This window comes from Sinohyriopsis cumingii, chromosome 9 (genome assembly GCF_028554795.1).
Source record: "Sinohyriopsis cumingii isolate HCF-2022 chromosome 9, ASM2855479v2, whole genome shotgun sequence".
Lineage (NCBI taxonomy): Eukaryota > Metazoa > Mollusca > Bivalvia > Unionida > Unionidae > Sinohyriopsis > Sinohyriopsis cumingii.
This window is the reverse complement of record NC_142969.1, coordinates 76,259,264-76,283,994: the sequence shown is the minus strand read 5'-3', so window position 1 is coordinate 76,283,994 and position 24,731 is coordinate 76,259,264. Positions and strand designations below refer to the sequence as shown.

At 35.9% G+C, this 24,731-nt stretch overlaps 1 protein-coding gene across 1 annotated transcript in view; it reads right to left on the bottom strand.

Annotated features, from left to right (window-relative positions):
- The window catches only part of LOC149792051 (uncharacterized), a 53,078-nt gene that overhangs the window by 19,132 nt on the left and 9,215 nt on the right, over positions 1-24,731 (bottom strand). The window contains exons 3-11 of the mRNA XM_089969325.1: positions 22,827-22,963; positions 16,853-17,012; positions 15,329-15,387; positions 11,863-12,019; positions 10,134-10,306; positions 8,897-9,008; positions 7,212-7,410; positions 6,114-6,210; positions 3,772-3,998 (exon numbers count right to left, since the gene is read on the bottom strand). Coding sequence (XP_089825451.1) covers positions 3,772-3,998; positions 6,114-6,210; positions 7,212-7,410; positions 8,897-9,008; positions 10,134-10,306; positions 11,863-12,019; positions 15,329-15,387; positions 16,853-17,012; positions 22,827-22,963 — 1,321 coding nt within the window. The remainder of the gene's footprint in view (positions 1-3,771; positions 3,999-6,113; positions 6,211-7,211; positions 7,411-8,896; positions 9,009-10,133; positions 10,307-11,862; positions 12,020-15,328; positions 15,388-16,852; positions 17,013-22,826; positions 22,964-24,731) is intronic.

The following is a 24,731-nucleotide window of genomic DNA, read 5'->3' as shown; positions in this document are numbered from 1 at the left end:
AATAATAGTAACAAAACACTCCTATTTAAAACTGATTTGGTTTTGGAGAAGTGTAAAGATATGCTGATTCTATAAAATTTGCCCCAAGTTTATTCCATTTTATTATAGAAAGAGGCACAGATTCTTTCCTATCAGGCTGTGAATAATAAATTACAACATTCTAACGATATATATATATATATATATATATATATATATATATATATATATATATATATATATATATATATATATATATATATATATATATATATATATATATATATATATATATATATATATATGTATGTATGTATGTATGTATATATATATATATATATATATATATATATATATATATATATATATATATATATATATATATATATATATATATATATATATATATATATATATATATATATATATATATATATATATATTTCGGCCTCGGAGATCATTTAAGGTTCTTGTGTATCATCGATCCGCTTTGAGAAATCTCCGAATATCTTCCCATAATCAGAGAATTTAAACTGGGAGATATGGAAGTAAAAAGAATCTTTAGAGGTGAAAGACATTGTATGCTCTGTAAGAACCATGAAAATCACGATGAATGCCATTTTCTTTTAGTACGTCCTATGAATACTAGCTTGCGTGTAAACCTAATTCAGAAATAGTTTGGAATTCACCATCCATGCGCACGTACATTGAATTGTTAACTTGTAGCAATAAGAACATATGCTCACTAGCTAAACTTTTAAGAAGCGTTTAAAATATGAAATTACTATTTATAGAATAATAATTTCGTACAAAGATTTTATACATTTGTCCATCCGATATTTTCTAACTCTTGACGATCACCTATTTAAGACCGCTCCGGTGGCCTAGTTGTTAGAGCGTCCTCCTCGGATGCGGGAGGTCGTGGGTTCGATCCTGGGCCGAGTCATACCAAAGACTTACAAAAATGGTACTAACAGCAATTGGTGCTAATTTCATTATGGCTAATATTTCTGCTCGTAAAATTTTAAATTATCGGAACAATACGGATCTCAGAATTGATTGATATTGCCTAAGGTATACAGAGTTTGCTACAAAAATGAGAATATAGTACAAAAGTTTCTATTCATCAAAATTATATTATGTTTATTTTAGTAATTTAATTATTGGTCACACAATGTGCGTGTTTAAGTAACTGATTAAGGTCTGCGTGGGTCCTCAGCTTTAGTTGTACTAGAGTAACATAATCATTGATGGGTTTGCACCGATACAAGGAAATCGCAGTCAAGGGGTTACATTATTATTACTTTACAGGGCCTCGTGGGGGAGACAAAACATATCTAAACCCGCGACTGGGATTTCCTAGTCTTGGTACAAACACCGACATATATTATTTTTTTCTTACCCAATGTTTTCGTGTTAAATTAAAAACACCTGCACCATTGCACTTTATTTAGCAAATTCAAAACACAGCATTATTCATAATTTTATTGCTTCCCGTTCTATATAAAGGTCATCAGGTCTTGTATTTTCTTAAATGAAAATCCAAATAATTATCTAAGTAGAATCTAACTAGATACACCGTTCTTCGAAAGGAAAAAATATCAAAGAAAAAGTTATATTACGTGTTGGAAGCACTGCGCAACAAGCATCACGAGCCACGTGCTATTTTTGTTCAAATTACAGTACTGAGCATTTATTCGAATATATTATTGAGGGCAGTGAGGAGACCTGTCGACCCTAAGAAAACAGATTCTACGCATGAGAAAATAGAAATATAAAACCATTTTAAATTATTACTTTACTATCACATTTAATCGTCGGATGTCATACGAAAATAACAATAATTAATTCATATCTTTTATAAGGATAACTTTATACGTCATTCAGTTCTAATTTGGAAACGGTTCTTTGGTAGGCAACGGTACAATACATTACAATAATGAGTACTGACTACCATACAGTTCTAAGTGTGTAGGGAAGGATCAGATTTCTAATTCTTGATATTCTGGAATATTAATATTTTCTTTCGTGGAAAAATGGCAAGTATTGCTATTATTAGGGGAATGATGCGCTGCATGGAAATCTTCTTTAGGAATAGTGTGCGGACTGATGAATGAACCACTCTGATAGGCAAGTGCAAGAATTTTCATTTGTTGACCATTTTTTTTTATTTAACTCGCGCTGTTGTGTGGTGTATGTGTGTGTTTGACACAGTTTGCAGAAGGCAGGTTTAATATAATACAATTTTAGTTGTTGCGGTCTTTGCGGTAGCTCTTGAGAGAGGTTGGATGCTTCATTTTTTATGGTCAGTGATCTGTATAAACTGTGTGCATGGAACAGCATTTCCTGTCGTAGTTCGTTCCAAATAGCATACCGAATTTTAGTCTATCTGTAGATGAATAAATTTCCAGGACAGCGTCATTAAATGCAGCTAACAGTACATACTTCGTTTCACACGAAGTATTTAAAACTAAGTTGGTACTTTTAGCTACATTAAATGGCATCGACCTGAAAATCTACTTAGTTATGAGTACAGATAGGATGAAATTCCCCAGGTTGTGTGGAACAAACAATAGTTTGTAACATAATATCAAAGAGCTAGATTTTTTATTTTTGCGCGTGCGCGTTTATGTGTATGTGTGCGTCATACAAAATATTATATATGGTGTGTTCTCAAAGTTTGAAAGACATTAAATTGCTATAGGACATTTTGTGATATATATATATCTATTGTTGTGCTTTGATTTTAGAAGAACTCCGTCTGGCACAGCAGAAAACAACAGGGCTTTCTTCCTTTTAAAAGTTGTTCTTAGCGCCTGGACACCAAGACTTAGATGACCTGAGACAACCAAAGGGAGATAATAAAAGTAAGGTAAGTAAAACAGCTAAATATCTGTGTCACGTGGGTGAGAACAAACTTAGGTCACATGTATTTCTTATCTCTGTTGATTAGCAATAAAGTGTTCAAATTTTATAACCTATAGTTTACATTCTACAAGTGGCATGTTGATCAGCGTAACTAAATACTATTTTGTAAATTATTTATTTCTTTTTACATGTATCTGACCATTAATTGTTTATTATTTTTTTATTGATGTCAAGATCGAATAGATACTTTATTCTGTCTGTGCCTAGATGGACAAACAAGTATTATATAATATTAGTGGGTATATTTTCAAATATTTAATCGACAGTTATTATTGATGGTCAGCCACATTGTATTATATTGGTGGCTAGGTTGTTGTTTTTAAAAGTTTCCAGTTTTAAGGCAAGGGTTATGCTCTTTTATACATTGTTTTGTTTTAAAATATTTTTGACGTTGACGGTAGGAATTTAGTGAAAAAGTTAGTGGGAAGTGTGTAAAAATAAAAAATGTCTTTTCTGGCGAGAACGGTTATGTTGTTTTAAAAATGTTATTTCCATGTGTGAGGTACAGCGTTGTCCCCCACAGATGTTTTTATTATTGGATAGCATGAGTTAGCTGGCTAGCCACGTGACCAATGGCATATGCTTCATTTATGCTTGATAGTTATATATTTTTCAATCTCAGTTCATGTTCTCATTCGAATTCATATGTCTGAAGTAGTTAGAGCTACCCAGTGCTTGACTTATTTTCATATCTATGTAAACAAATTGTTTGAGACAAGTTATCGACATGGCAAACACTCCTTTTGTCTTTCTTCTTTTTATGTTTTTGATCGAAAGGTGGTAATCTTGCTACAGACAAATTAACCAAAGTGCTTTGCATATTTATTGATTAAAACCATCACCAGAGTGTGAAACTCTATGTACCTTATATTTGCTGAAATATGTCCAGTATGTCCAGCGGAAAAGGGGTCCGTAGAGAATGTAGCTTTCGAGCTTCCTCCAGACACAAAAGCCGAGAGCATCCCTTCCATATCTTGACCCACCACCGTCATGCTCCACGTGAGTTTGGAGCACCGACACACATCAGTGCCCAAATCACACTTACCAGTCACGTGAAGGACGTTACAACTGGGCGGGGTTTTATCAGGCGCCTGTAAGGAAAGTACAAAAGGTGAGTTAAATCTTTTAATTGTTTTTTAAACCCAGGAAAAAGTTTCAAACTTGAATTTCATATAGGTTACCATATCGAGAATATTAATAAGTATGAAAATAAAATATTTTATAAGATCAAAAACATTATTTGCTAATGCGCTAAAATGCAAAAAAAAAAAAAAAAACGTAAACCACAGGGCAGCCAATCTGAAATGAATTCGTATTTTCAAACTCAAGACTCGTCGCTAAGTAGGCACCTATGCAATCTTTTGATTTACCATCAAATTTTGGTCATTATCCTAAGCCGATAAACAGTTTTAGGTCACATCCGTATGTTAAGAGTAACAAATTAGTTCTAAATGTTTGGCTCCATTACTTTGATTATTGTAATTAATTGCTAAAGTAAATCTAAAATGTCTAATATTTCTAATTTAAACTAAGCAGAATAAACGTGTTAACATCTGTTGTCGCAAGGTGTAAAATCGGCCATACTTATTGGAACATTTCCTCGGTAAAATATTCAGTTTCAGAGGTGCGTAGTTTTGCACGTTGTTAAACTTTTAAGTTTCGGAGGTAAATGCATTTTGCATGTAGTCCGCAATCTCATAATTTATAAATATTAGTGATCGGTTTTGAAAATCACCAGAACTTACGAATGAAACGGACGAGCTATGATTCGATCGTCAAGATGAAAATATTTCAGACTAGTTTTTATTTCAGAAGACGGATTTGTCATGGCGTGGACTCTTGTTCTATATCAGGATTTGTTTAAACATGTAATGTGACAATTAATGACTATTACTATCTTATTTCAGATAAATGTCCGTGTTCTAAAGTTCAAAAACTATTTTAATAATTAGAACATTGCTTTTATGACATCAAACCATAACAAGTCCATCTGTATGTGGACATAAACACATCTACCTCATTTGAATTTCATAGGTTTTGTGTTTTGTTGTACACTCTTGCTAACAAAGTTCTCAGGACAGACAGAGACATAGGACCAAATCGAGATCATTTGGCATGCCGTGGATGACATACCGATTCTCCAGTTGTAAAGAGGTTCTAATCAACCTTGGTGTAAAGGACCTCTAACCAATCTTTCTGTAAAGGAATTCTAATCAGTGGTCGTGTAAAGGATATCTAAAAGCTTTGTGTAAGGGGCTTCTAATCAATCTTTGTGTACCTGACTTCTAATCAATCTTTGTGCAAAGGACCTCTAACCAATCTTTCTGTAAAGGAATTCTAATCAATAGTCGTGTAAAGGATATCTAAAAGCTTTGTGTAAGGGGCTTCTAATCAATCTTTGTGTACCTGACTTCTAATCAATCTTTGTGCAAAGGACATCTAACCAATATTTGTGTAAAGCAATTCAATCTTTGTTTAAAGGAATTCAATATGCGTGTATCTAATAAATCTTCGTACAAAGGAATTCTAGTCAATCTCTATGTAAACTACGATAAAATCTTTGTGTAAAGGACTTCAATCAATCTTTTGCAAAGGACCTATAATTAATCTTTGTGTAAATGACCTATATTTAATCTTTCTGTAAAAGACGTCTAAAAATCTTTGTGTAAAGGACTTCAATCAATCTTTTGCAATGGGCTTCTAACAAGTCCTCGTGGAAAGGACTAGTAATCAATCTTCATGTAAAGAAACTAAATCTGTGTAAATGGTCTCTAATGAATCTTTGTGTAAAGGGCTTCTAATCAATCTTGAGTAAATGACTTATAATCAATCTTTGTGGAAAGGGTTTCTAGTCAGTATTTGTGTACATGACTTCTAATCATTTATTGTGCAAAGGACGTTTAATCAATCTTTGTGTAAAGTAATTCAATCTTTGTGTAAAGGAATTCAGTTTGCATGTAAAGGGTCTCTAATCAATCTTTGTGTAAAGGACATCTAACCATTCTTTGTATAAAAGGCTTCTAATTTACCTGTTTGTAGATGCCGTTTAATCAGTCTTTGTGTAAATGACTTGTGTAAATCAATAGGTGTGTAAAATACATATAATCAAACTTTGTGTAAAGGACTTTGAATAAATCTTTGCTGTTCATTGTTTTTTGACAGCAACCATATACAAGTTTAGACTGTCCAATACCGACTGAATTTACCTTGGTAACAAGTCTCTCCTCCACCGTGATCCTTCGTACAGAAAACTGGATCTTGTTGTCCGAAACACCAGCAGGTTTGACAGAGATAGTTACAGTGCTGAAAAATGAGTGACGGTGACATACGAAGTCATTACTTCGAACCTCAAGTGAATGTTTAGATAAACATTACAGCGATTCTATTTATTAACATGGATGGATTACATCACACTCAATACACGCGATATCTTGACATTTTGTCACGCTCAGTACAATGATATCTCGACATTATGTGTTACAACCATGAAACTGCTCTGATATGATTTGAACATTCTCACTGGGGAGAGCTAGGAGGAAATTAAAACTTTCTTTCGCACTTTTGACGTATCTCATGTAAACAGTCTCAAACCTGTACAACTCTCAATGTACTAGACTGTGATGTATAGAAAAAGAAAAAGAAAATATGTGAGATTTTAGTATCTTCTGTGAGATTTTTATTTTCATTTTTTAATTATTTTACAGATTACTTCAAAGTGCAATTGATATAAATACTAATGATGTCATCTGTATGATTATGATTCAGTTTGAGAATGATACTATTTGAAAGTATTCTTATTTAACTTTTATAATTTTTTTTAATGCAACGTGATGTAAAAAGTGGTAATTGGCAATCGACATAAGATTTATTTATGACGTCATACAATTTACTATCATTGTATATACATAAAACGGAGACAACTTAAATGATGCAACATTCATTTTCCTTAGACGAAGCAGTTTCAGTGGGTATGACTACAAAAAGGACTAAAGTCAATGAAGTTCTTACTCATTCTTTATGAACGACACACATTTTGCAATTTATAATTGTACGATAATCGAAATATTTATCTCTATTGTCTTTTTATATAAGCATACGACATCAGCATGTTTAGAATTATATAATACTTGCTTTGATAAGCAAGTTCATCTTAAATGTCTCTTAATTTTCTCATAAATGATTTTGTAAACTTTTGATGTACAAAGAAAGCTTCTCCAGTTGTTTATTTGTCAGATTTTACAAACTTTTTTGAAGAAACACATTTGTATAGACTGCACAAGGAAGCGACCCATATTTAGACTAACGTTGTAACTCCTTTGGTTCCACCAGCCCGAAGAACAAACTTCCCCGTTTGGTTTGCGTTTGTAGCCAGCGTGTAACTGTATGACGTCGGCGATTGGGCAAAAGACTGGTCGTCTGTAATACTGACGGTAAGGCTGGTGCTGCTTCCTACGTTCGTGACGCGGTACGGGATCTCGACATTTTCGTTTTTGTACAAGGTGCCTGTTGTAACATATTTGACTTTCATAAGTTATGGAACATCTAGAACAATACAGAGTAAACTAAACTAATCAGCACATACGGTTAGAGGTAATAACTTAAAGTGTGGTTGTTAGTAGATGAAATAAACTTTTTTAAAACATACATGTGAATTTCTGTATACCTGTGCATTTGTACGTATGTGTAAAAATCTATGATTATTGTGAATATATCTGTATATGCATGTATGCAACAATGAGACAGTGAACCAGTCATCACACTGGACGAACCAGATCCAGGTTCACAATATCTATATTTGACTGGTTCCCACCAAAACGTAAAATCACTTTCTCTTGTTTAAACCGATCTCAATCAAACGGCATAATGAACCAGTTCAATAAAGTTCTGAATTTCATGCCACATAAATTACAATTGCCAAATCTTAAGTTTCGTATTAATGTCTCATATTTATCATTTCAAAAGTATATTAATAAATTTCCTTGGCAAAGATAACCATTTGACATTTGTATAAGTTTGGACATTTTTGTTTTGTAGTTTGGTAGTTAATCTCGCAAGGGAAAACCTGAAAGTCTGATTTAGATGAAGGTAATGCCATCCTTTTTCGTGAAACCATTGTTTGACTCAAATCCAACGTGTGCGCTTATTTACAAGAATGAGCAAGCAAAGTAGAAGCTTGTGACGCAATTCGATCCAGCTGTTGCAATACTGAGTTAAATCAATGGAACCAAACTTACAAGACTCTGCCGGCAACCATCAAACTATCAGTCAAGCTCTCCCACTAATTACAATAATTACCCCCTACCAACATCTCTCACTAATTACAATAATTACCCCCATACCAACATCTCCCACAAGTTACAATAATTACCCCCATACCAACATCTCCCACTAATCACAATAATTACGGCCATACCAACATATCCCACTAATTACAATAATTACTCCCATACCAACATCTCCCACTAATCACAATAATTACCGCCATACCAACATATCCCACTAATTACAATAATTACCCCCATACCAACATCTCCCACTAATCACAATAATTACCGCCATACCAACATCTCCCACTAATTACAATAATTTCTCACATACCGACATCTCTCACTAATTACAATAATTACCCCCATACCAACATTTCCCACTAACTAAAATAATTACCAACATACCAACATCTCCCACTAATTACAATAATTACCTCCATACCAACATCTTCCACTAATTACAGTAATTACCCCCATACCAACATCTCATTCATCGACATGCAATTCTCAATCATACGTTCAGAGAATACATGCGGCCTTAACTTGTATACACACCAATAAATAGGATTGATAAAAAAATCCATCAGGAATGAAAAGCGTAAAATATAACCAATTTCTCTTACATCTACGGAAATCATACCAGCAAACAAAGCACGCTTGTATTCTTATAAGTATTACAGTAAATCTGAAGGAAAATTTGGAGAGAGAGAGAGAGAACAAACCTGAAATCTGCAAGACCTCCAATTTTATGGCTAGGGTTGACATCAAAATTGGATTCATTCGTAGAAATCTGTGATTATTTTTGTCGTATCCCTCTACAGCAATTTTAAATTCCTAATTAAAAGAAGAAAAACTACTGGCGTCATATTTATATATCGTTGGACATTTCATGAGTGAAACGGACTTGTCGGTGATTCAAAATAATTACACTAAAAAGTTCGGAATTTCCGCAACAAAATAACAACAGCAATTTCATAGATATTTATTAGCCAAATGGCAACTTTACAACAATATAGTGTAAGATGGTTGTTATATTTTACAATTGTAGTGTAAGATGGTTATTACATTTTAGCATTGTAGTGTAAGATAGCTATTACATTTTACAATTGTAGTGTAAGATGATTATTACATTTTAACATTATAGTGTAAGATGGTTATTACATTTTAGCGTTGTAGCGTAAGATGGTTATTACATTTTACAATTGTAGTGTAAGATGGTTATTACATTTTACATTGTAGTGTAAGATGATTATTACATTTTAACATTATAGTGTAAGATGGTTATTACATTCTAGCATTGTAGTGTAAGATAGCTATTACATTTTACAATTGTAGTGTAAGATGATTATTACATTTTAACATTATAGTGTAAGATGGTTATTACATTTTACAATTGTAGTGTAAGATGGTTATTACATTTTACATTGTAGTGTAAGATGATTATTACATTTTAACATTATAGTGTAAGATGGTTATTACATTCTAGCATTGTAGTGTAAGATAGCTATTACATTTTACAATTGTAGTGTAAGATGATTATTACATTTTAACATTATAGTGTAAGATGGTTATTACATTTTAGCGTTGTAGCGTAAGATGGCTATTACATTTTAACATTGTAAGGAATAACTGAGTATAAATTACCGGTGCAAATGAGCAAATGTAGACCTATCCCTAAGTGTAAATTACCGTGCAAATCAGTAAATGTCGACCTATCCCTAAGTGTAAATTACCGTGCAAATCAGTAAATGTCGACCTATCCGTAAGTGTAAATTACCTATGCAAATGAATAAATGTAGACCTATCCCTAAGTGTATATTACCTATGCAAATCGATCATATATGTTGACCTGTAGGGATAACTGAGTGTAAATTAGTCACAATGCCAATTATTATGTTATGGATGGCGTTGATGATTTTCTGGGAAAAATAACTGACACCATCTAAGCTTGTCACGTACCTTTGAGGGTATAATGATAGTCCCAGAGAACAAAGGCTGCCCACGTCGTCCCCCGACGTTATGCAGAGTGACGTTGTCGAGCAGGGCACCGTTGGCGTCCAGCAAAATCAAATTGTCAACAGACTGAATGTAATCATAATGTGGGACGGAAATAGCAACCGTTGTGTTGGAGCCTTGATAAAAATAGGAACAATATGAAAACAATCCCACTTTCTTGTTAGCTTTTGTAAATTGATTTTCATTTTTAAAGTGTTTTCTTGGCAGTAATTTATCATTCTTTTGATTGTTAGTGCAACTCTTGAAAATGTGGTAAAATATATAAGTAACATTGTATGTCATTCTAAAGTAATCTTGTGTCAGTAGACACTAAATGACCATTAGAGCCACATGTCAGTAAGAAGTAAGCTAGTGTCAGCAGACGAGAAATAAGCATTAGGGTCACATGTCAGTGCGAAGTAAGCTAGTGTCAATAGTCGACAAATAAGCATTAGGGCCACATGTCAGTATGAAGTAAGCAAGTGTCAGTAGACGACAATTAAGCATTAGGGCCACCTGTCAGTATGAAGTAATCTGGTGTCAGCAGAGGCCGAATAAGCATTAGAGAAGAATCAAAGACTTTTTGGAGCCATGACTCTGTACTTAGCATCGGGTCCACATATGTGTATAATCTATTACGACTCCCCATCGTCGTTAGTGTCAGCCAACTGTGGACGATGTTTTGGCAGAGTATAAACGTGTCGGGAATGTATTGTAACTAAGAGAAGCTGCATCAGAATACTCGAAATATTAGGCGATTATTTATATTGCAAGCCTCGTGACTGCTTCAGCTGAACTGGCGACGGCGATGTTGGTATATTTTGCATTGCAGCTTTGTACCTGGGTAGGGCGATATAGGTACATACGTACAGTGGGGTCTGTACTAGACAGTTTCTTGAGAGTGGTTATATGTATTGTGCGATTACTGGAGATGTATGCTTGCTAGTCCGTTGATGTTTATGACTAAAATAAAACAGCAGACTGAGACTTGATTTCTTTCCGACGTCCCTCACTTAAATTTTACAAGGACTCCAAAGCTGTGACACTGATTTAAAATACAGAACACTTTCAATATGCCCTAACGATTAAAGTTCGATTTCTTACGTTTCTAGTATACAAATACCCTCCTTACTTATCTAACTACTAGCAATTCAGTTTTTTTTAACATGACAAAAATATGTTTCAATTCAGCTTATAACATTCTTTTGGATTGTCAAAATTTGTTCAACTATTCATGTTAAAATTACAAGTCATTATCATTTGTGAAGAATGCAAAATCACCTGAAAAGATTTTTTTTTTTTTTACATCAGGACGTCTTCTACTCTGTTTTCTTCCAAGTTACCGAATATTTCATGGACGTAATAAAATATAGAGAGAATACGGAAGTATTTTAGATGCTTGTACGGCTGTATCAGGGTCAAGGCAAATACCACTGTATTAAATATTCTAATTTCATGGCAGGTAGATAGGTACATAGGTGGAAAGTGATGCTAATTAATAAGTACCCAGGTACAGCTAGGTGGTTAGTAGGTGTTTGTCTGTCTGTCTGTCTGTCTGTATGTGTGTATGTATGCGTATGTATGTATGTATGCATGCATGCATGCATGCATGCATGCATGTATGTATGTATGTATGTATGTATGTATGTATGTATGTATGTATGTATGTGTGTGTGTATGTATGTGTGTGTACCTGCTATAGGTCGTCCTACTAGGGGATACTGTCCTATTCCTCCAGGCCCAGGCTCGGTTAACTTATGGGTGAAATCCAGGGTACTGTTTCCGGTAATATCCACCTCCCATTCCTGGCTGTCACTCCGAGTTAATATCCATATACCGGGCTTTGGTCCCTGGAGGGTAGATATATAAATGGACAAGTTGTTAGATTGATAAGCAGGTATATAGGTAAGTGAGTAGGTAGCTAACTAATTAGTTAAGTCCAGTGAGAGAGAGACCCAAACAAACACGCAAAGGAGAGAGAGAGAGAGAGAGAGAGAGAGAGAGAGAGAGAGAGAGAGAGAGAGAGGACGGCGGATAAAGACATTGATGGAGAGCAAGAGAAGGATATATGTACTTATAAATCGATATGTAAATAATGTCCGGTTAGATTGAAAACAGGATGCACACACACACACACACACACACACACACATATATATATATATATATATATATATATATATATATATATATATATATATATATATATATATATATATATATATATATGGTTGAATCTATGTTAGTTGAATGTGGTATTGATAATTGATGGCTGCGAGAACCAATTAACAGAGTGAAAGGCGATTTGTTAGACTAATAAATGAATGAGGATATACGATCAGAAATATGGATATATATTTAAAAAAGAGAACAGTGAAGGATACACAAACAATCAGACGGATGCAGTCAGAAACAGATAGGTACATAGCTAAGGAAAAAATGAATGAATGAATGAATGAAACACAAGCAAGCAAAAAGACACATAATCAGATATATATATATATATATATATATATATATATATATATATATATATATATATATATATATATATATATATATATATATATATATATATATATATATATATATATATATTGTTGTCTATATTTGATTTAATTTAATTGTTTATTTTAAACTTATTTTATTCCATTACTTGTTATTGTAATAACTTTATTTACTGGAATAGCATTCAGTTCTGACTGGTTTTTCGAAGTAAACAACTAATAATAGAAACTTTGTATATAATGCTAACCTAGTTCCTGACTTTGATTCAGAAGCAGTAAGAGTTGTAGTCAACAAATTTGTTTCATCTTTTAAATTCTTTCTCAGAGTAAGAGTCATAAAATGACGTCGAGGCCATACTTGGGGTACGTGACAAATAACAGGGATCATTTAGGTTTTTCCAGAGAATTGACCCACATCCGAGCATCTCCTTGCGTTCTAGCTAGATTACACTGGAATATTTTTTTCTGTGATTCAACAAAGAACTGTTGACACATCAGTACGACGCTGACCACAACATACGTCATCACCTTCCATTTTGGATTTCATCGGGATTCGAACTAAGTTTCATTAGTGTGTTTTATTACTAAGACTTCTATTTTTAATTCTTGGATTATTCTTGGATTATTTTTGGATTTGATTCGTAGGACCGTACGTTCCTTTTCTCATTTTTACTTTATTTATTTAGGGTAATAATTTATTTGTTAAATTTTTACAAAGCTTGTTGTCTTCACTCTTTTCTTGTTACGTTTTGTAAGAGCCTAAACACGTAACAAAGAATATTGGGTTGCTCGTCTGTGGGATATATGAATTTTGGCTACAATATTTCAAAAAACTTTGTTTTATGAAATTTAAATTAACCCATGTTTTTGAAATTTTTTAAAACCCAAGCATAATATTTCATTTTTGAAATCGTTAGTGAAATCAGGAAGCTTTGTTTTACAACGTCATCAAAAGTGGAGATCTTTTTTTTTAAACCTAACCCAGGAACAGTTTGAAAAAAGATGAATCGATTCACGTAACAATATATATATATATATATATATATATATATATATATATATATATATATATATATATATATATATATATATATATATATATATATATATATATATATATATATATATATATAGAGAGAGAGAGAGAGAGAGAGAGAGAGAGAGAGTTGTTGTTGTTGTAGGGTTTAACCGCATTTTTCAGCACACGATAGGCTATACATGGCGGCCAGTATTAATGGTGGAGGAAGAACCCGGGAAAACCCCGGAAAGAACCACCGACCCTCGAGAAGCTACTGGCAAGCTTGCTCACATATCTACATTGGCCGAATCCGAGACTAGAGAGCGAGAGAGATGTATATATAGCTATAAAGAAACAAACAAATAAAACGCAAACAGGCAAACAGACACAGTAGATTAACATATGCATTCAGAAATATGATATTAGGAAAGGGGGTTTCAAAGAGTGTGATTATAGGAAAGTGGGTTTCAAAGTGTATAATTATATAAAAGGGGGGTTTCAAAGAAAATAATTTTAGAGAATGGGTTTGAAAGAGTATACTTATAGAAAAGGGGATTTCAAAGAGTATAATAATAGAAAAACGAGTATCAAATACTATAATTTTAGAGAATGGGATTTGAAAGAGTATAATAGAAAATGGGATTTGAAAGAGTATAATAGAAAATGGGATTTGAAAGAGTATAATAGAAAATGGGATTTGAAAGAGCATATTTATAGTAAAGGGAGGTTCAAAGACTATAATTAAAGAAAGGATATTTCAAAGAGTAAAACTGTAGCAAACAATATTTCAAAAAGTATAATTGTAAAAGTATAATTTTAAAATATAGTAAAATAAATATTTTTACAATAATGGGCAGTCTTTTCCATTTGCCTCTTTTGATAAAATTGAGGCATATAAACGCAGTCTTTAATACTGAAAAAATGACTTCACAGTTGGACATGTTTTAAAAAGATAGCAAAGATGAGTCATACCTGTACTGGTCAGTCGTGTATTAAAATAAATAATCGTCGTGAATCATGTTTGTACTTATCAAGTCGTATCTTGCAATATGAATTACACATGAATAAATTCATGGTTGATATGGTCAAGTCGCATCTTAAAATAGTTAATAGACATGAATAATTTCGTGTTTTACCTGGTCAATTCGCGTAGAAGAGTAGTTTCATGTTTGTTCTTGTCAAGTCGCGCCTTAAAAATAGATTGTGGACATGAGTTCTTTAATGTTTGTTTTAGAAGAGTCGAGTCTTAAAATCGGTAATAGACATGAATAGTCTCGTATATAAGCTGGTTAATTCGCGTCTTAAAATAGATGAGTTCTTTAATGTGTGTTCTAGTCAAGTCGAGTCTAAATCGATAATAGACATGAATAGTTTCGTGTTTGAACTGGTCAAGTCATGTCATAAAATAGTTAATAGACATCAAGCGTTTGATGTTTGATTTGGTCAAATCGCTCCTTAGCATAAATATAAGACATGAATTTGTTCCATGATTATTCTAGTCAAGTCACACCTTAAATTGGATAAGAAACGTCCATAGAGTCATGGTTGTTACCGTCAGGATGCTTATCATAAAAGTTCTAAAATCCATTACATATATTGAACGAAATGAAGAAATAATTATTGGCATAACTTACTGCAACTTTGACGACGGTTAGTTGTGTTCCCAAGGGTGTTTTAGCGGTGTAAGAGGAGCCTGCGCAAATGAAGAAAAAAAAAAAATGTTTTTACAGTCTGGTTTACAAAGCATCGGCATGCAATGGGTGTTACTTTTCAGACAGCGTTGTTGTCGGTGCCCGCTTCGGTGTTGGCGTATGTGACGAGGTTAAATCTTCGAATTTAACACCCTTTTTTATGATATTATTACATGTGCGGTCATAATAATACTTCGCTAATGAACCGTGGTAAATACTTGTCATCACTAGCAAATGTAAAAAACAGTGATCAATATTTCTTGCTCTTGCGAATTTTCTTGCTTTTTGGATTATGGCGTGACGAAGCTGGCGAGATATATCATTCCTCGTGGTTCCTTTATACGCTATGTCAGTGGTTCCCAACCTTTTCAATATGAAAACCACTTCTTAACTTCAAAATATTTCGCGGATGCCTGCATGATAATAGTAACTGCTGGAGAAGCAGGACTCCATCCGAAGTTATTTTGATTAGCGGACCCTTTGGAATAACCTCATCGGTACCCGGAGGGTTCGCGGCCCACATGTTGGGAACCACTGCTCTATTTTCCATAACCTGTGTCCCGTACGCGTATCTTAGTTACCAGTGATGTGATTTTGATTTTTAACGTAGCTTTAACAATTTTTCAGTCATATCGCTACGATGTCTGCAATGTGGCAGTTTATAGTGATGTCTAGCACTAGGGCATCATGTCGCAGACATGTAGCATGATGTCTCACCCAGTCACATTATCCTGACACCGGGCCGACCAGTCCTAACACTAACTTCTTAATGCTGAGCGCCAAGCGAAGCAGCTGTTAGTACCATTTTTGTAAGTCGTTGGTATGACTCGGCCAGGGATCGAACCCACGACCTCCCGCATCCGAGGCGGACGCTCTAACCTCTAGGCCACCGGAGCGGTCTCTCTTAGTTACCAAATGTGCAATCATATAATATCGCAAACAATTTCAATACAGAGTTATTATTTCCCCAATTTTTGATTTTTTTTATAGAGAATGACTAATATACATGATAACCAACATCATTTGGAACATGTACAACTCTTTGGGCTTAAGCAAATAAGAACAAATGACGTACTTCCGGAATAAACAAAATTCACATGCAAATAGAGTCACATCGAATTTATTGTACCTCAGTTTAGAAATACTTGCACAGTACTCATACACTGCCTTAATTCCTCATTGAAAAGAATCAGAGGAAAGAAGAAAGCTGAAGTCTTTGAAAATGAATGAAAAATAGTTCATGTGATATTTGATATAAGGAAAGAGAAAAAGAACAAAACAGAAAAAAAGGATCGAGGGGTGAAGGGGGAATAGACAGAAAACACTTATAAAATGCAAAGACTCTGCCTAGTAGGTGTGTCCAAGTATTATCAATATGTAAACTGACGAGTGAGGACCGATATCTGAGTGGCAAAGGGTTAATCAACGCGACCACAATTAAAACAACGAATAAAGAACGCCACTAACCACTTGGGTCGGTGAGGGTGTAACTCGGCATTGAAGTGCCACCCTGGATTTTTATGGTCAAATTCTTCAATATTTCGTCGACTGGGATATCGATTTTACTCATATTGGCTGCCATGGTGAGCTTGTTGATGGTGATGGGTGGTAGGGCAGACACTGAATCCTGAAATGTACAGGGACGGCATTTGTACTTCAAATATGACGAAAGAAAATGAAATATTTTCAGCATGACAACCTAAATAGCATATATTAATGTTGTCTTCATATTTGGGTTTGAGTTATGATGAGGTTTCAAATATCCTTTTGTTATATAACAGCAAGACTGAATAATTTTCTTACTCATATATAAGTCACTTTAAGTTGATTTCAAAACGAAAAAAGCCAATTTTTGTTTTTCAATACAATATGTTTATTCTATAATACTTACACGATCCTCATACCTTTGGAGAACTTCTACTAGCTCGCAAATAAAGCCCTACCCAAATATAAACATTTTGGCTGAAAAGCTAAACGTTTTCTTTCCACCTTTGTGGCAGTTAGATAGAGTGATCTGCCCTTTATACCCGAATTGGCAACAAATCCCGTGAATCGTTTGTTGTTACAGGATCGTCAGGGACGCTCTCTAAGGGATGTAACTATGGGGATGATGGGCGGGTGCATGTGTATTAGTTTTATAGGATAAGTATTTAAAAAAAAACATTTATTTATTTAAAAAATGGCTTATTCTTCAAATACACTATCCGATCATAATAATACCTTTAGAGAATAGGTAAGTAGTTGAGGGAGATACCTCCCCTTACCCTGGCGAGACTATCTGCGATCGCTTAAGGTACGTGGCTCAGTTTCTAGATAACAGGACTGGAAAATAGACTGCATAGGTCGGGTAGAGGCTTCTAGAGGGAAACTTGTTCTTTCCTCAAATGAAGCGGAAGTCACGAAGTCGCGTCCTTTTGAATTCGCGAGCGACCATGGACGGCAACCTTTGCTCAACTGTTATAGGTCCCACCAGATATAGGTGAGCCTTTTAGGATAAAATATATCTGAGATAAAAATGGAGAAGTGTATTTGGATCTCAAGCCCCGGCATGGATAAAAAACAGTGGTAAAATAGTTTCACTCACATACCGTGTTTATTTCGACTGTCCTAACTTTGTGAGCTAACAGGCGAGAAAATTCATCGGTGTGGCGTTCTTTCCAATATCCAGGACGAATGTGTCTGCGTTGATATATCGTCCTTTTTCTCTGTGAGGGCAAGAAGATGCGTGATCTCCTTCGAAGCAATGGCTCGGTCTTCTTTAAGTACTACTTCAGAGTAGACAAGAATGTATTACTAAAATACGATTACACATGAACGGTAGCATGTTCTTGGCAACGAAAGCAGGGGCCATCACGAACGTTACTGACCCTTCTTGTCGAAACTGCACGAAAAACAGGTCCACCAATAGGGCATTCTTTCAATGAATCTGCCTGCCGTTAGCCAATGTAGTGAGGAGGCAGGACGTACATGGAATCTGGACCAATGAGGTTCCTGAGAGCGGTTTAGTTGGTGCCTTGTTCAGCCAGATTAGTATCCATGATATATTCCATCTGGGCAAGGATCCAACGTCATTGGACATGTGTAATCAAAATGAACAGAAGACCACATATGTCTTTGGTTTGTGCAATAATCTCTTCCACTGATAACGCAGTGTAACAATGATCATGGAACGGTGGGTCTGATTGTGATTGATGCTAACGTTTTCTCGTCGAAAAGCCACAGGAAACTGTATATTGAGGTATGTATGCCTGTAGTGGTATAAAGTCTAATTGTGTGCACCACTGAGAACATTTAACATTGACATCTTACACCCTTAAGGGATGACCATCTCAATTGAGAGGATCTCCATGTCTTTTGAGAACTGTATACTCTTAAGGGTGTATTTTAACAAGATCCAGAAGTGCAGCTTCAGTAACGCTGGGCTGGGATGAAAAACACGCCATCATGGTTGCTTAATGCAGATGAGGCAATATCTCAATTCCTGGCGAATCTGTTGGGAGATGGATGAGATTGATCCAAGATTAACCATTTGATGGAGTAAACAGACTGATGAGACACTTCGATTCTTTTGTTTCTTACATCAGCCTCGGAACATAAGGTGATCGAGAAAACCTTTGTATATTTCGCAGCTCCAATCAATAGAAAGAACATCAATTATCCAGGTCTTTTGGATCATGGACTGGTGAGACAAATATATTTTAGAATTCCAGATTGTAAACAATAGGTCCATGTCGATACCATTGGGTACCTAATAAATGGAGACCGAGGGATGAAGAGAGCATTTCGTTTATATTCTTGCAGGACAATGAGTCCGCCAGTACATTAGCCATCCTAGGATCCGTAGAACTTGGATGTTGATTTGTGATTGAGAACACTACTTTAGAAAATCAATCTCTAACAAAAATACAAAGGTAGGGAGATTTTAGCCTCCAATTGCAGTTTGAGATATTCAACACATTTGAGTTGTCGGACAGAATGAGAACCCCATTACATGCAAGTCCTCCAGCTATCAATGAAACGCTTTCGGAACGGTTATTATCACGAGATTATTGATATCTAAATAATGATATTGAGAGGAACACACTCCACTGTTATGTCGAAGTTTTAGGAAACTTGCTTCAGCTGGTCCTGTGTTCGATTCCGCACTGATAGTGATTGCCAGAGGTTGTATTTGTGAAGGTATCCACGACGTGAGTCCAGTGAGGTTTGCCTGCCTTCGAGATGGAACCTCATATTGTGCAGATTATGAACGTTGAACCAATGTTCAAAGGTGCGGCCCCCATTTTGAACCACGCAGTCATTGTAACGGGAACTCAAGAAGGCGTCCAAGGACTAAGACATTCGCAAACGCATTGAGAAAAATCAGCAGGCGAAGGATTTTTCTAGTGGGTGAATTGTTCCGCATAGGCTAGGAATCCACCATTGTACTAATTCAATTCTCGTTCCTGGGGAAGACATGCACTGTTTACTGGAATGTTGAATTCTTTACATAGATGACGGAAATACTGAAATGGTCCTAGTTGACCAGGATGCTGAGTATGAAGGTAACAAGCGAAATGTCTTGCTCCAATAAATGTCTAGCCTACTGAAGTCGTTTGACTGGGGACGTGAGGTCACGCCTCTTGCAAATCCAGACTGATTATATAGTCTCACTCAATGGACGGCATTCATAATCCTTTTAGGATTCCATGGTGAATATTAGAGCGTGAAAGAGGTGACGAGTAGGTAGTGAGCATTGCAGCTCGTTCGACCAGTTGTAGCTGCTGTTACGGACAAGATCATAACATGTTGGGTTTCTATGCTTAAAGAAGTGGGTCATTCGATAAACAGGCTCCCAAGCACTGTCCGATGAGATTCAGGATGGGAGAAAGTAAGCACCCATTGAAAGATTGTCATAAATACTGGATCCAACATTGCTTCCACGGTCACAACGGTACGAATCAACTGATGAGTATCCAAATGGACAACTGGTTATATTAAACTTGTAGAACCTCCGAGAACAAGACGAGGGAAGGCGTTGAGAGTAAAAGCGTACGTAGACGTTTGGAACTTTAAATTGACGACGTAATCAGTCCAGATTGTGGAAGCAATATGAAGTATATTCTTTCTTAGCAAATGATCACCTGACGCCGAAACTGTATACCTGGCAGGTGATACAGAGGATTGAGGAAGCCGGAAAACTTCTTCAGTCCAAGTCTGTACGGCCGAGTCTTCATGCATCATAGTACGATCGAAAAAGGACAAAAGAAAATAAAAGCCAATTTTCGGCAAATGTGGATTAAGGCAGTCAAGCTGATGTATCTTGTGCTAACTGAGAAGTAGCTGGGGAAGAATGTCGAGGATGGCAGCTGACTAATCTTTCAGCGTGACCTGAGTCAGATACCGTTACTTACTAGATGTCGCTTTGTAGAGGCTCCTTTTGGGTTGCAATGACTTGAGAATGAGTGAAGGAATATCTCTTAGAAACTGAGGCACCAAGTTGGACATCGTACACCGGAAGTGGCTGGTGGTACTGTGTGTGTTAGATTCATCCATGAGAGTGCCAATATAAAAGGGATGTCGTCCACAGGAGAAGCCAAGCGCACTATGCGGGTTAGAATGCTGTATAGATGGGTTAATGAACTGGGCTCTTGGGTACTGAATCACTAAGCTGGACATCGTACGCAGGAAGTGCCTAGCGGCAATATTCGAATTGTGCAATTGGACAAACTCGTTCTGTCGGTGACTGATGTTGCATGTTCGATAGAGGTCGTAGCCCATTGCGATCAGAATTATATGGTCGTGTTCGGTCGTGGAGGAACGTGGCGATCATGACTGGCATGACGGTGTCCAGTTACTGAGGTTGGGACGGAACATGATATATTGATCCACGTAGCCCGTCCGTATTTCTTATGTGCGAGATAGTAACAGAGGTGGTTGTTCCTTGCTATATCGCTCTCAAGTAAATGATATGGTTTTGAACCTTTGTGTACAAATTGATGAGGTCTTTAGAAGTGGTAATTATACATCAATGTTCAAAACGTTTTCTATATTAAGCACCAGACCTGCACTTTTGAATACGATTATCGCAGTGTGTGTACAAATAACAGAAACGCTGGAGATGTGTAGATGGCGTATACTTCCATTCGAGTATTAAACACCAACTTGTTTTAAGGTGGAAAACATCCAAACTACGTATATGTAGTTACTAATCAAGGATTTCACAGGATTTGAGGCAAAAATCCCGGTATAAAGGGAAGATCACTCTAACTGAAATCTAGGTGAGCTAAACAGTATATATATATATATATATATATATATATATATATATATATATATATATATATATATATATATATATATATATATATATATATATATATATATATATATATTAGCAGTTCTAAAACCAATAAATACTATAATAATAATAATAATACATTTACAAAAATTGGTCAGGAGTGGTGTGGAATGAATGATCGCGGAGTCTTTTTCGAGAGTAAAAAGTTGTTACTCTACGTAAAATAATAATGTAACATCCAAATGTAATTCAAAAGAATGATTGGGAAAGTACAATACTTGTTGTTTTGGTTGTTGGTGTTGTAGGGTTTAACGCCATTTTTCAGCACACGATAGGCTATACATGGCGGCCAGTATCAATGGTGGAGGACGAACCCGGGAAAACCCCGGAAAGAACCACCGACCCACGAGAAGCTACTGGCAAGCTTTCTCACATACCCACATTGGCTGAATCCGAGACTCGAACCCACGCAGACAGAGGTGAGATGGCAATGATCCGTAACGGAGACCGCTTGAGACCACTCGGCCACTCGGGGCCCCGGAAAGTACAATACAACAACATTTCTAGTGATTATAGTGTAATACCATGAAGTTACCTTGATAACATCCACAACTAACGAGATTCTGGTGGTATATAATGCACTTACCTTGATAACATCCACAAATAGCAAGAGTTTAGTGGTATATCATGCATTTATCTTGATAATATCCGCAACTAGCGAGATTCTAGTGGTATATCATACACTTACCTTGATAATATCCACAACTAGCGAGATTCGAGTGGTATATCATCCACTTACCTTGATAATATCCACAACTAGCGAGTTTCTAGTGGTATATCATATACTTACCTTGATAATAGCAACAATTAACGAGATTCTAGTGTATATCATTCACTTACCTTGATTATATCCACAGCTAGCGAGTTTCTAGTGTTATATTATACACTTACCTTGATAAAATCCACAGCTAGCGAGATTCTATTGGTGTATATCATAATCTTACCTGGATAACATCCACAACTAGCGAGATTCTATTGGTGTATATTATAATCTTACCTGGATAACATACACAACTAGCGAGATTCTATTGGTGTATATTATAATCTTACCTGGATAACATCCACAACTAGCGAGATTCTAGTGCTTAATCACGTACTTACCTTGATGATATCGACAACTGCAGCTATCTGGTCCTTGGAAGTCTGAAAGACAGTGCCACCTGACGCTACGGCGATGATATTGTATAGATCCATTCCTCCTCCTCCAGCGGCCCTTTGGTGCCTTAGCGAACTCGAATCTGGATGTTAAAAAGAATGTCATATTAACTTTAATGTTTACATACAAATAATCAATTACATTATAATTCCATTTTCTAAGTGAAAGTACGGGTTGCGTGGAACATGGTGCTTTGCCTACGATGACCTTTATTATGAAGCAACGAGACGAGAAACCCTAACATACTAATGCACACACCTTAGGCCTACATTATTACTGTACCAAGATTTCACTTGAATACGCCCCCACCCCAACAAAACAACCGCTCCCGTGGCCTAGTGGTTAGAGCGTTCGCCTCGGATGCAGAAGGTCGTGGGTTCGATCCCCGGCCGAGTCGTACCAAAGACTTACAAAAATGGTACTAACAGCTTCCTCGCTTGGCGCTCAGCATTACGAAGTTAGTGTTAGGCCTGGTCGGCCTGGTGTCAGGATAATGTGACAGTCACTCCTAGTACATCCGTCTGTAGACTTACCATGGCATGACAGGTACTCCTAGTACATCCGTCTGTAGACTTACCATGGCATGACAGGTACTCCTAGCATACCAGTCTATTCACTTGCTAAAGGTTTAGTTGAATACAACACCTGGTGTATAATACATGTGACCTTGAAAAAAAAAACAGCCCACACTTTGAACTGACGTTAACGACGTGTCCATCGCAAACTTAATACACGTGTTTTGTCATTCACACAAGAGAAATAAAGCGCCCGCACACACACACTAGATGTGTTTGTGGCGTTGCAGTCGTCCCGATTTTGCTGATTGTTTAGTAGACCTAAGTTAATCTACTATGACTATTACTGATTGTTATAAAAAAGACGGTGGAACGAAATTTCACGCCAGGTCAGAACTGAATGGGATCCTTTGCTTTCTATCATTATGAGATATTCAGTTACTTCTGCCAGTCTTTCGGAGGTTATCCCCTGGTAGATGGTGGTACTTATTTATTCAAAGACTATAGCATATTCGGATCTGCACGGTATAAAACGACTGTGAATGAGTAACTCACCTTGAACCAGATACTATTGCATCCTAGGTTAACCTTCCAGCTGATGTTGATATTCTGAGAAGATTATCCAAAAGAAGCGATTGTGTGTGCGTGTGTGTGTGTGTGTGTGTGTGTGTGTGTGTGTGTGTGTGTGTGTGTGCCTAACTCCATGACATTCAGGAATGCACATGCCGTAATTCCAAATTACGTTTTCCATCGTACCAACATTTAGGGCACGGTGCCTTGGAAAATAATATTTTAGCGTATTCATATTGATAAATTAACACAGAAAACATGCAGAGTAATTAATGTGTTTATATTAGATGATATAGTCTTAGATAAAGACAATGCGTGCTCAGCATTGTCGGACAAGGTGCATGAATGGGGACCCTATTTATGATACGGCGTCCCATTTCAAGTGACATTATTTATCCTTTATAGGGGCCGGGCCCAAATCAAATGATCAATTATCCTTTACACGGGACGCAACCAAACCAAAGGATTATTCATTTCTTATTGTGGATATGTTGGCTGAAGATATGCAAATTACATTCTCCAGTCTCACAGATGAGTGAGGAATTTCCGAATAGAGAAAAAATATGTCTTTTCAAAGACATCCTTTTCAATCAGAGCGTATAATTAACAATACAACAAAAGTGGAATTTCAACTAATCATTATCCAGTGTGGATTCTCATTTGTTCATAAATCAGCTTAGTATCATGTGATTACAAGCATGCCAAGCATATGGCAGTTGCTTTATCTTCAGAAACGACAAGTATTACACCAAACGATTAGCGAAA